The 13908-nt window shown below is 35.7% G+C and overlaps 1 protein-coding gene across 1 annotated transcript in view; it reads left to right on the top strand.

Moving 5' to 3' along the window:
• LOC128677415 (uncharacterized) overlaps window positions 1-13908 on the top strand; it is a 52314-nt gene that overhangs the window by 22732 nt on the left and 15674 nt on the right. The window contains exons 2-5 of the mRNA XM_053758242.2: window positions 2860-2990; window positions 4368-4498; window positions 5383-5572; window positions 5937-6147. Of these exons, the coding sequence (XP_053614217.1) occupies window positions 2971-2990; window positions 4368-4498; window positions 5383-5572; window positions 5937-6147 (552 nt within the window). The 5' untranslated portion in view covers window positions 2860-2970. The remainder of the gene's footprint in view (window positions 1-2859; window positions 2991-4367; window positions 4499-5382; window positions 5573-5936; window positions 6148-13908) is intronic.

Below are 13908 nucleotides of genomic sequence, written 5' to 3'. Positions count from 1 at the left end.
ATTAAGTTTGCGTTCGATATTTACAGAGTACTTTATACATTTCAACTGTGAATGTGTTTAATATTTAAATATTTGTGGACATAATTTCGGTTCCATTTTTAAATATTTGTATTCGATTGACGTGGGACCAAATTAAATTTTGAGTTTGCCCAATATGATTTTTTACAGGTATCAATAAACTTTTAATAAACTTTTTTCAAGATTTCGATTTACAAGTTTAGTTTGGAATATTTTATCGTTTTTTTGCACCTGGGTTTCGGACCAGTGGCAATTTCGGGAATAAGATGGCCCATTGCTCTTCGTATCTTCAGCTGTATCATAGACCACCAAGCACCAAGTTCTTTATGTTTATATTCAAAATTCTCATTTGAATTTTTTATTAATTTCTAATTGCCCCATTGCTGGGCAAAGGCGATGGACCCCATCGCCTTCCAGACCTGTACATGTATTTTCAACCAACCAGTTCGCTCTCCCTTAGATTATTTTTATATAATAAAGTTGTCTTAAACTAGTCACAATGTATAAAAATGTTTAAAGAGTAATTTCATTTACTGACATTGTGTAGGTTTAATCCAACACCTGATAAGGCAGGCTACATTTTGCAAGATAAACAAAAATATCTTTTACACATTCACACACACGCACTTGACCGAGTTTTGCGAAATAGGAGAATGCTTACGTTTAGTCATTTGAATCACTTCAAATCTTACGAGGTGTGAGGTGCATTCAAATAGAATACCTATCATAATTATTACATTACCCAACAATTATTGCGCTTAATAATTTGTAGGGTTCAATTGCGTAATAAAAACGGAACCCTTATAGTTTCGATATCGTCCCGTTCATCGGTATGACTCAGCTGCTAAAATATTATAAAACTTTCAGGACTTTACGTCTTAAACCACTTATTGAATTCTATATAGATTAAAAAAAAGTATATAGCGACTCTGCATGGGACTGAAAGTAAACTTAAACGTGCTGGGTGTCTTCAACTAAGCTTTAGAAAATGACATTAAGGCTTCTAAAATAATCCCCAAATATGACTTTGTCTTTTATACACGTTCTATGAAGAATATTTTTATTTTTGTTTGATTATCCCAAATTATACTAGCTACTACGGATCCCTTCATGGGTGAGCCGTTCGCACACACAAACAACAAATATAGACAGGTACCTACTCTACAAAAATAAAACATCAATCACAACACAAATAAAAAAAGGAACACACTTCTAAATCACTGAATCGAGTAATTACATTAACTTTTGTAAGTCCGAGCATGAATATTGTAAAAGTATCAATTAAATCGATTGCGATTGGTACGAATTTTTCTAGGTCACTGCACTACTGATGGATGCGTTCGAATTATGAATTTTGTTTTTTTTTTTCTTTTATTAATAGCTATGCCAGCTAGGCGCGAAAATGAGTAGTGAAGTTATTAATCATCTTTTCAAATACATATTTGTGTTTTTTTATATTAATTTGTAATTAGAATTGGCTTCTTTTAATATATCGTGCGAGTCGTGAATATACAATTAAAACAGTTAAGTATTCTTGCAATCTGGTAATGCTTAGCTTAATTGAACAAAAACTTTTTTTATGATTATATTTTTATCATTTTGTGATGACATCTTGCATTGTCCTACTAATATAATAAATGCGAAATATGTACCTATGTTTATTACTCTTTCACGCACATCATTCATTAATTCCACATTTAAGTAATTTGGTACATGGGTAGAACATACTCAGAATAACACAGGCACTTTTTATCATGAAATTCCCACGGGAGCGAAGCCCCGGGGCGTAGCTAGTAGAACACATTACAGTGTTATGTACAATGGGCCGGTAATGTTTGATATTTACGCACAATTAACTGAACAAATATTGGTTTAATGGAGATATCTCTAATAATATATTTGCAAGCGATACAAGCGTGGGATTCACATTATTTTTTTTGGTAAGTAATCTATTTTCAAATAAAGTGTAAAATGATTTTCGATTATTAGATTTATATAAATGCTTATAAGTGTGTGCAGTTGCGTGCTTTTTTGGTGAAATGATCGAATAATCACTGTATGTGACGTGTGTCTGTCAAGAAAGTGAAGAAAGCGGATTTTTGATGAGCAAAATTTAATAAAAAACAAAAACTAATTAATAATTAATTTTACAAAAATTGTACAGTACAATGTAAGGCACAAGTAGAACGAGGGCGCTATGGCTAGTTAAACCACAGACAATAACTGTGACGTATTATCTAATGTCACAACTGGTTGATTCTATCACAGTTCGAGATAACGTGGCGTTTCTTTGAGGAATGAGAGTGAACATTACAAACAGTTACAATGAGAAGGATAAGTAAATGATATTTTTTTCAAAAAAATTGAACCGACATACTTACATCACCCTCAAGATCATATGAACTTACGAGTACAAAACAATTTTAGGATCTTGAGGGCCACAAAAGTCGGTTCAATTTATGCCATTTGAAGTTAAAAGCAGGGAAATATTTATTTGGAACTCGACACTGCACTGTGCGGACCTGACTGGTATTTCAGACGTTCATAGGTCGCGGCGACCACTTTCCGTCAGTTGAGTCTCAGGTGGCTTTGTCTTTGTCACAACACTAGGGGTGACACACGCGAGTTATTCCTGAATGAATCTTTTGAAAATGTTTTTATCCTGAAACTAGCGGCCAGCCCCGGCTTCGCACGGGTGCAATATTATTAATGTTACATACCTACATACAAACCTTCTTCAACTTCCTATTTTCGCACCTTTATCCGACAGTTTTCCCTATAGATAAAATTACATATTTATCTTGTTGAATATTACAGAATAATATTGTTGTTTTATCGCAGGGTGGAGGGCGACGCGAGAGCGAAGACGCGGGACGGTGCGCGTGCGGCGACCGACGCGTCCCGCCTGCGCCGCCCGCGCCCGCGCCGCACCCCCTGCGTGTCCTGGATGACATGCCTCCTCCGCTACTCAGGTATGAGTATGGCAAAATAGATTTTGGTCACGTCAAAATTAAATGCTAAACACACCGATCACTGTGACTTAGTGGTCACGGGACGTCCGTCCACTATATTCGATCGTGTGATCACAAGTATTTCTTGGCGGTTGTGGGTGTGTTGTGACTATATCCGTGTTCATAGCGATACAAGCTTAGTGTGGCCCGTTCAGCGTTCTGCATTTATCTTACTCCCTGTTGCCAGTAACTCAGACACGAAAAATTATTGTTATCCTAATTGTGACTGTATTTGCTTTCGAATAAGAACGTTATATATCCTGATCGACTGGACTGAGGACTTCTCTCTATCCCCCTCTCACCCTTTCTGTAGAAGAGCAGCTAATTAAAGATTCCTCTTCGTGATATCTCCCTTTTTCACCTGCCCCCAGGCCATCTATCTCTATTTCCTGAAGAAGGACGTCTTCAGCACGTAGTCTACGACATCCTTCAGAGAGATACTTCGTAGACAAGAATAACCGAAAGATATTAAGAATTGCGACAGGAAAAACCAAGGCTCGATTGGTGATATGGCGAAATATTTTTTTTTGTATTTTTTTGTTTTGAAAAGAGTTGGACAAAGGCGATGTTTTGTAAAAGTTATTTGCATCTAGGAACAAAGGAACTGGAAACACTTTGGCCATTACTCATCACAAACGCCACAGCACACCAAAAGTAGGAACAAAACGATCCGACAGATTCCCACTAAACCGCAAACCAATTCGAAACCTTAATCTAAAAATAAACTTTATTATCCCATAATTTAAGGGTCAAGTTCCTGTAAAACCATTAAATATGCACGCGGTAATGAGTTCAGTGACTGCGTTAATTGCGTATGCGCACGGCGTATCTAGATTTTACGAGTGGAGCCTAACAATTTTCTTCAGACGCGATAAGTGCGAAAAACGGTCAAGTGCGCGCGCGTAGGCACGTTATTTTCATAAAGAAGTTGGTTTAAGTTTATTTAATTTATTTAACAAAATAAAAAAGCGTCAAAACATAATGAATCTACTAATATTACGTAGTACCACAGATTATATAATACTTCCAGTAGTACGCACTTTATGGTTCGATTGAAAAAAGTTATAAAAATGCTAATGAGTAAAGAGCACCAATATATAATCAATATTCCATTCATTTGTTTTTGATTCAATGGTTACATTTTTTGGTTCGACATACTTAGTTTAAACCAAGGAAAATATATTTGCCACTTCTAGCTTCTTTGGTTGAAATATTATGTTGAATAAAAAAATATAAAACTAAAAAATACATTCAGGTTCGGTTCATTCGTTTGAATAGGGATCTTATCTCTTCCGACGTTATTCGTAAGGCCGAACCCGATTTAATTTATGTTTTCAGGTCGAACCCCCTATACACCGAGGAAGAAGAGCAAGAGGTAGTGATAATAGTGGACTCGTTAGAAGAGGCCGTGGAGGGGGAAATGGTGGATGCCCCCCGCACCCCGCGCCGCGCCCCTTCCACTTCATCAGGTTTGGAATCCATTCTCGCGTGTTCCCAATTATTGACATTTTATCCTGTTATATCAAGGAAATATCCTATTATATCGGTTCTGATTGGTCTGACGTCAACCTCTTTAGGAATACTGTTGTCTATCAACAATCAATGCCTATATATATTAGTCACGTATTCCTCGCCCACACATGTGGCAGTATAAGACAAACTACAACTATATTTTAGCCTTTAACTTGTTACAATCTACATGGTATGTATAAAGCAGAGTAAACAGCCCGTGTTATGTTCTACACAAACAACGAAAACATGTCAACAAATTCGTCTACCCTATAATATCGTTTATGCTTTCCGTATCTGTGAACACAACCAGTTGCACAAAATATTAGATTATAAGAGGCAAGATACTGCCAAATTTTGTTTGCTAAACAAACTAAGCATTGTCCACGGCGTATGAAACATGTTTCAGAAATAAAACCACATACATGTGGTTTTGTTGAATGTTTTCACAGGAAACCTGGAATAAATAAATAAATAAAAATAAATACATTAGGACAAATCACACAGATTGAGTTAGCCCCAAAGTAAGTTCGAGACTTGTATTATGGGATACTAACTCAACGATACTATATTTTATAACAAATACATATATAGATAAACATCCAAGACCCGGGCCAATCAGAAAAAGATCATTTTCCACCTTGACCCGACTGGGGATCGAACCCGGGACCTCTCGGTTCAGTGGCAAGAACTTTACCACTGCGCCACTGAGGTCGTGGAAGGGATTGCACTAGCGATATAGTCTCCAATTGTACATCTTTTTAGTCGTCTTGTTCTAAATTGTATCTTGTTTTTGGTGCAATAAAGTGCTTTTTACTTTACCATATACTCTCTGTATGTTTAGGGTACGGCAGCGGCGGTGGAAGCCACGGCCGCGTTTCCCCAAGCTTACCAAAGACTGAGTTCGCGGAACCGCGTCTCTCGGACTCTGACAAGAATGATGGATCTCACACCACCTCCGACTCTGACAGTCCAGGCTGCACCTTGTCCAGGAGTCTGAAGGAGGACATCAGGTCGTGCCTAGCCGGTTGCAGGTTGGTAAATTACATTCAAGTTCATTTTACGTCAGCACCAGTGATCTCAATCATAATCTAATCTAGATAGACGTTTATCTGACGTTTTAGTGTAACAACTAACAAAATTTATGGAAAAGAGACTGAAGGAGATTTTCGTGCCGTAGATATTTATGGAATAAATCCTTCTTTAACTCCTTATCATTCGTTAATTAGGTTTTAAAGTCTTGATGAAAAATCATAACGGAATCTTTAATATATATGAATTTATTTTGTTAGCTGACCCTGGACTTAGCGTCATAGTCAAGAATACAACCACACGACAACATACAACCACAAGAGGGAAAGAGAGAGCTTATGAAATAATGATTGTTACATTCTTCAGATGGGAGAAAGATGTCGGCGACGTGGTAGAAGCGGCGGTGCGGGGCGCGGGGGGCATCAGCGCGGCGCGCGCGCGCCTGCACGCGGCCCTGCTGGCCCTGCACGAGCCGGCCCGGGTCCCCAACCGGGGCCCGTCGTTGCCTTACTGCGGGCCTGGAGTGCGACCCGGTGATGTCACCATGATGCCCAAAACTACTGAGATGTCTTTGCTGGTAAGTTTGTTTTTGAATTAAATATTGTTTTTTTTCGAAACCGTTTTTAAATTACCTTGATTTGATTTTTTTTCCTTTTTGACATTTCTTTACAGCAGTCGTCAAACAGTAAATACTATATATACCTATTTGTTTAACATTGACAGGGTTAGTAAGAATAAAAGTTGCTTGTTTTGATGTACCTGTAGTAGTCTTTAGAAAGTTTTGCATACAATACCAGTAACCCTGTATATACTAAGTATTGTGGAAATCATTGTTGTTTAAACGTTCATTACACAACTTAATAAATTAACAATATGTGAGAATCATAGTGGCATCAAAACCAGAACGTTTGCTCGTCTATTCTATATTTTAATTAGTTTCAATTTTAATTAGAAGCGTGACTACGATGACCTATATTATGAAATAGTAACATGATCCCTTTGTTTGGATCTTCCTAAGGGCATTACTATTCATTAAAAGCCAATTATTATACAGACACCTTCAATATACGTAAATTCTTCCAATTGATTTGGCCCTCAACCCTTCGGGCTTACAACAATTAAGTATTCCAAATCGTTGTATAATATATATTTCGTGACGCAATACACTATTAAAGGGCCCTGGTATACAGCTGCCCTTATAATTATGTGTTTATATGTATATAATTGTCTATAAAATATGTCTGTTTGTTGTAGAAATAATCGTTCAGACCTCTAGGGTTAGGACGTTATAATTGCTGTGGAATAAATTGTACTTTGGTAAGTGTTACGAAACGATAAAATTGTGAGACAACACGATGTTTAGATCTAGGCACTTATAGGTAGATTATTTATAGATGATAAACAACTGTGTGACAGAAGCAAACCTCAAGAAATGCTGGCTTGATGTCGTCAAGGATGACTCGCGTGCCAATGGTCTGACAACTATTGAATTGATTTTTTTTTATTTGAATTGACTAATTAATTATTATATAGTGATTAATAATATACATACATATATGTATATATTAATAGTTTTTGATTTGTGCCAGTTATATGAATTTCAAACACAATGTAAAATATGTAGATAATAAAGATGATGTGCCGAAGAGCGTAAGAAGTAGAAGAGAAAATGTAGGAAAATGGCTCTGACGCTCTATGGCGCCAGAAGCAACAGGTAAAACGCTCTGATAACAGCTGAGCTTGTCAACTACTAGATTATTTTTCTTTTCGAGTGTATTATTGCCAACACTGGGGTCGGATTTTATTCAAATAGCCTAAAGGCATCTGACATGACTTTTACGACTATCGTACGCCATTTTAAGTGATAGTAACTAAAGTGCAAGCAAGTTTTCTCACCATGTATTCCTTCCTCGGAAACAAGTTGTCGTGAAAAACTATGTATTGGTGAAATTGGTATAAAAATACATGTGGCACGAGTAGGTTTCAAACCGGGGACCTTTCGGTTCACAGCCAGGCATTTTAAACATCGGACTACCAGTTTAATGTATACCAAGTTAGTATTAGTATAAAGTTGAAGGAATTTAATCTATTTTCCTCAGAGTTACTACACAACAAAAGCCTCTAAGATTACCCAACTATCATCTATTAGAACTCTGTGAAATGGTAATGTGCTTATCATTATAACTATAATATCGACATTGTATAACATCAAATTATGCGTATTTCCATCCTTATCGCACATCCTAATCGCATTAAAGTAACCAACCGCAAAAATTATCGTAAAAATGATTTGAATCTATCTTGGTTGTATGCGGAAAATAATTACATACAACATTGTACAGTCGACAGCACATCAACCATGAATGCAAATTCATTCTAAATCTGCTGTTACCATCACGATATTAAGGTCTCTGTAGTATAACATGGCGATTAGTGGATTGTACATAGGTAATTATATGTTACTGCAGATTTTTTGATACATAGTCTATAAATTATAATGTTTTCTGTTGTAAATATTCACTGTGAGATGATTGTCTTATTATATTCATACGGGATATATGATATGCATTCATCAGTGGCGTGTGGTTCCGCCCTAGAATAGGACCGAGTGGTCCTGTACTTATCCTCCCGTGGATGTCGTACGAGGCGACTAAGGTACACAAACCCTTGGCAACTGATAGGCTACAATAGCATTCTCAAGGAGGGTTAACGGCGGCCGGTTGTAAAATCATAGACAAATCTTTAAATTGTAAAGATTTATTTTTACGCTGGACCCTGGGCTCCACGGCGTCATAGCCCCGAATGTAATTGGGTAATGATATAAAGTATATTAGTAAACAAATCAATACAAAATAAATAAAATAATATATAAGAAATAATAAAAGTAAATTAAGCCCTTCTAGCATGGTAGGGACTAACACTGTTTAAATGAGTTGCTTTCGGCATTTCTCCTAAGCAGTGGCCGTTCCGAAATGCCAGTAGTTTGTAGCTTTTGAGAAATTACTGTTATAAAATTTGACCTAAAAAAGTGCCTGTGAAGGTCAAATTTCTGATTAAATGATTTGACTATGTGTTAAAAAATCCTGTTCTTTCGAATTATGCTTATATAATAAAAATATTATACATTATCAAAAAATTGCAACACCCAAAAAGAACTAAACGTCATATTTGTTACGGAGATACGATCATAGTTACACAAACACTCGAGACCACAATCACTCGTGTCAATCATCGTTTTGTGTCAATCACTCGATTTGGAGATGACATTGTGAGTCGTCGACTGTGACTTCAAGAGTCTGTAGAGTATTCTATATCGGTTTTGATCAAAGAATCTGAATGGTATTGCATGCATTGATTATATAGCCTTTTTATTTGTTTTTATACACATAAAGGCCCGTACACACTGATCGTGTGTCCACAAATTGTAAGGAATTTTTAACGCATACTTAGAACAGTTATGCGCTAGAATTAGGTGTGCACGGGCCTTAAAGTACGTAAATACTTTATCTCTCCTTTTCGCGAAGTTACATTCGAGGCTGTGACGCCGCAAAGTCTTCAGCTTAAAAGATCAACCTTAAAAAATTTTAGATTCGGCGGTGATTTTACTTACAACCTTCAGTCTGCCTGATGTCAACCTCTCTTAGGGAATACTATTGTTCCCTATCAGCCAAGGCAGTTGCTTAGTACGACATCCAGTGGAGGATATGAATTGGCTGTATTCTGGGGTGGAAACACACACCACATACTATCATGCCGTCATCATATTATTTCATTAGAAAGCGTAACTTGTAAAATCTTGTTTGATTAGGTCTTAGTTCCATCCACGATCCGTCGACTACTCTCTACTAATGAAAGAGACCACCATATATTGTACCATCTTCCATTTCACTCGATAGCTGACAATACCATGGAATTAGTAGGTACTACGAAGTACTAAATCTAATAAATACCTATTCAATCATATCACTATTCATTTAACCATCAGATTTCATCATAGCATCAATGTCAAACATTTTATAGCCAATAAACTCCTTTTAAATATTTAAATTGCCATAAAAGTTACAAAATTTTATAATAATTACGGTATTAGTAAGCCTACGATATAATTACCTATATTAATTTCTAATATTTCCATGTTTATATGGAATTTTTTTAAAATCAAAACGCTTAAAGGGATGTGCAATGAGCCAAGATCTATTATGTCTTAACAAGTTATTTATTTTATAGTCGAAACTATTTGTTAAAATTTGTCTCTTGACATTGATTTAAGTTATGAAGATAATATCACAAAACTATATATCAGTTTTATTGATTATATACCTTAAGGAAAACTCAAATCGCACGCGAATAGTGAAATTTAAATTGTATTCATGAAATTGGTTTAATTTATTGTTCTCATCTAAACGCATTTCCAGTTTCATCCTTAGCCATAGAGCGATGGAGTCATTCGCGTTTCTAGATTTTCATCTCCATTTCGTGTGGACTTTAGTATTTTCGGTATTACAAGGCACATTATCATCGCCTTAATTAGAGGCATAGTTTGGCCGAAAAGAGCAGCGGTATATGTACATACCCGATCCTTTTTATGTTCTGTCCCTTTTCATGTCCAATATACAAAGACATGAAAAGGGAAATAATATAATATTCTTAAAAATATTAAAAACATGACTTCACAAGGGAGTTAATTATTTTGTGACAAAAATATACTAAACGCATTGGCTATTAAACGACTCAACAAAACGTCGAACACTTTGCCTTTGTTAAAAGTATAACAAAAGCAAGAATCTCCCAAAGAGTTGCCTTATTGAGGTCAAAACTGTATCATTATGGTGATTTTCAATTGCTGCATGATATCCAAAGTATACTTGACCAAAATTTTCTAAGGACAAAAATGCATTTCGTCACCGCCACAGGTTGCCAAGTCGGTCATTGCTGCATTTTTACGTGAGAACAATGGACAACGATAGACGTGTATTCATGCAACTTGGCGCGTCCACTACCAGACTCTTAATTTGGTAAAGTAATATATTTTAGCGAAGCTGAAAAATGTGTGTTGTTGTGTGTGGGAGACCGAATAAATTGGCAAATTAATCACAAATATGTGAAATTTTTTGTGTATTTTTGTTGAAATTTAATTGATCGAGCGAGCGAAACGAGCGGGTTTACAAGTCAACTTGGGGCAAAATTTTTTTTTTTGTATGTATGTTTGTTTGTAATGCGTCAACTTTCGATCGTTGGTCTGACGAAATGTAAAGGGTATATAGGATCTGTCAATAGAATTTTTAAGTTCGTGGGGCACAAAATCTGTTAAGTCGTTTTTGAAACATTAACAATTTTGTAAAAACTCATCAAACATTTATTGTGATGGCGAGGTTGTAAGTTCGCGGCGAACAACTAGTTAAATTCGATACTAGCTGCACCACAAGGCATTGATTCTGCGAGAATTTCAGAACCAAAAGTACCCCATATATCTATCTTCTTTCTCCTAATTATATGTATACTAAGTTATGTTAACCAACAAACTTAATATACAAATATAATATTTATAAATAAATAAATAAATATATTAGGACAAATCAGTTAGGATTACATTTAAATATAAAACAAAAATAAAATTGTTGTCGATGCATCGCCTTACTGCATTATACATAATATTGCAATTTACTTTATTATCCTATATTTGTCGTAAAACAAGAAAGATCAGGTAGGTACTATCAAGTTCCCATCAATTTACCCTTCATGCGGCTGTTATAGTGACTAATTTGCACTTGGCCGAAATCGACTAGTGCTCTGCTACGCTGTGCTAAGTGAAGCTAAGTTGCGAAAAGCCAATAGAATTTCGTTCGCCCTAATAAAAGTCGTTCGCCACTCCAGCTGAGCGCACTGCGCGATCCAACTGTAAGAATTTTGTAATTTTTGGCAAACAAAATTTCTATTGGTTGTTCGAAACATAGCTCCAGTTAGCGCAGCATAGCATGGCTTCTGTTGAATTCGTCCCTTAAAGTCGTTCATATTAACCAAGATGCTGTTATTTGCATTAACTTTGGTATTTGAATAGGTAACCTATGCAGATGCGTAAATTGCTTAAATCAATAAATTTTATCTTAATCACTCAATAATCTTGATAAATCCTTATATTGTTAGACATTAATTTTGTCTATCATGCTGATACAGAGAACCCGCGCCTTGTCCATAGTAGTTATAATTTAACTATACTATTAACTATATATACTTATCAAAGTTTTCTTAAACGAAAAGGAAACGTGTGGATATCTGCCCATTGGTAACTATTAGTCCACTAGTGTAATTACAGGCCACTGAATGACGGTTGACAAATATTGCTTCCATCCATTTTACACCACGACCACAGCGCGAAACAAAGACAAAGATTATTCGTTTGCAAATACATGAATTTACATTTTTTACAATAAAAGGTTATGGGTTAGCCAATTTAACTGGAGAGCATGCTATCATCACAAAAAACAAAAACTAATAAATAAAATTCTAATCGACTATTTAAGTTAATATCATTTTTATCTTTAAAACTTTAATTGTTTTTAATAGCGTTTAAATTATAATGACATTTATCAAAAAGTAAAAAAGTATCAAAAATAAAGATCTGTGATGCTTGTTGAATAAATTTTAATTCAAATCTTTGAGTAATTTTGTTGTAAATTTTAGGTGGCATATACACAATGCGTTCACTTCGCAACAGATACGTATCCGTCAATTGTAAAGTTGCCGAATTTTAAAAAAAAAGCGATAATAAGAAATGAGTACCTATTTAAGGCCTATTAAGGAATTTTCGTCAAGGTTTTGGTTTTGTAAAAAGCTAAAATAAACACGTTATTGGCTTGGAGATTCTCATCTTAACTATCACTTGTTTTATGTATTTGCCGCTCAAGAGTGATTGCCAAATTAGCCCATATACATCACATAAAACGGGAGGTTGTGTTCACACTCGTCGAGATGTGAGCTCAAGCATATCAAAATGGCATTTAAATTCTTTACTCAACATAAGATTCGTGAAACATAAGCAGCAGTAAATTAAACTAAAATTAATAAAAAAAAGAGAAATAATTAAAAATAACAAGTTGTTCGCCGCGAACGACCTCACGAACCCGAAATAAATTATTACAAATTAGTGAATATTTCAAAGACGACCTAACTGATCTTGATGCCCCACGAACTTAAAAATTCTATTGACAGTATTCCTACATACCTTTTAAATTTCATCAGAATCTGATCAACAACGGTTTGAAAGCTAATATCGCGTTACATACTCGTACATACAAAAAAAATATTTTTACCTCAAGTTGAATTGTAGAAAAAATAATAATAATGATTGAAAAATGCAACTAAATTGGGTACTTCTCTTCAAACCTGAGCTCTTTTCCGATTTTACAATCGTCCAAGAAGTGCCCATTAATTAGGGTCCTGATACTTTTTCCTCTCCCCTTCGAACCATCTTCATACATACATAGGATACAACTCGTATGTGCGAACGTGTAACGTTTATTTGGGCTTTGGACCATCACAGCCACGAAAGATGAGAGAGAGAGAGACAAGTATACAAACGAATGTGCCAAACTAGCACAAATCGCTCGACCAGTCTGACCACACCAAGGAGTACGGACTTGCAAGTGAGCGAGTTGCTCAACTCTCACCAAAACTAAATATTTCCACTTCGCAAGTGAATGTAGTCCACGACCGGCATGTAGCAATAGCGACTGTTTTGCATATCACAAAAATATTTAATTAATATCTTGTCATCGGGGAATTGGGTTTCATTTCATTGAGCTGAGTGCTTATTAACAAATTAAAAATAGAAGGAATTTAAATAAGAATAGTTACTTCTTCTTCTTCTTCAGGAAATATAGTATCCATTTCGATGATGGACGACCAAAAAGTAGCAAATTGAACCCTGGGCTCCGACGATTTGGAGGTTAGGATGCAACCGAAATAATGCTCATTTAAGAGAGATAGGCTTTATTCTTGGCCGGGATAGTTAGAAACACGGGGGGCGCGTAAAATTAGATTCGGCTATGATTTTATAACTGGCCAGCGAAACACCCACCCTTTTTGGGAATGCTATTGCCTATAGCTGTTAAGAATGAAAATATAAAAATAGCTATCAAGGCTATTATCCCTTAGTTGCCTTATACGATATCCGCGAAAGGATCGTGTTGAATAATTTATATCTATATAACGCAAAGCTTGTCACTACTTTATGAATGAATCCTAATCCCAACTAATATTATAAATGCGAAATGGAGTTTGTTCTCTTTACGCTCTCTCTACTCAACCAATCTTCTTGAAGTTTTGCATACATGCAGTT

Source organism: Plodia interpunctella, chromosome 18 (assembly GCF_027563975.2).
Source record: "Plodia interpunctella isolate USDA-ARS_2022_Savannah chromosome 18, ilPloInte3.2, whole genome shotgun sequence".
Lineage (NCBI taxonomy): Eukaryota > Metazoa > Arthropoda > Insecta > Lepidoptera > Pyralidae > Plodia > Plodia interpunctella.
This window is presented reverse-complemented; position numbering and strand designations above follow the sequence as displayed.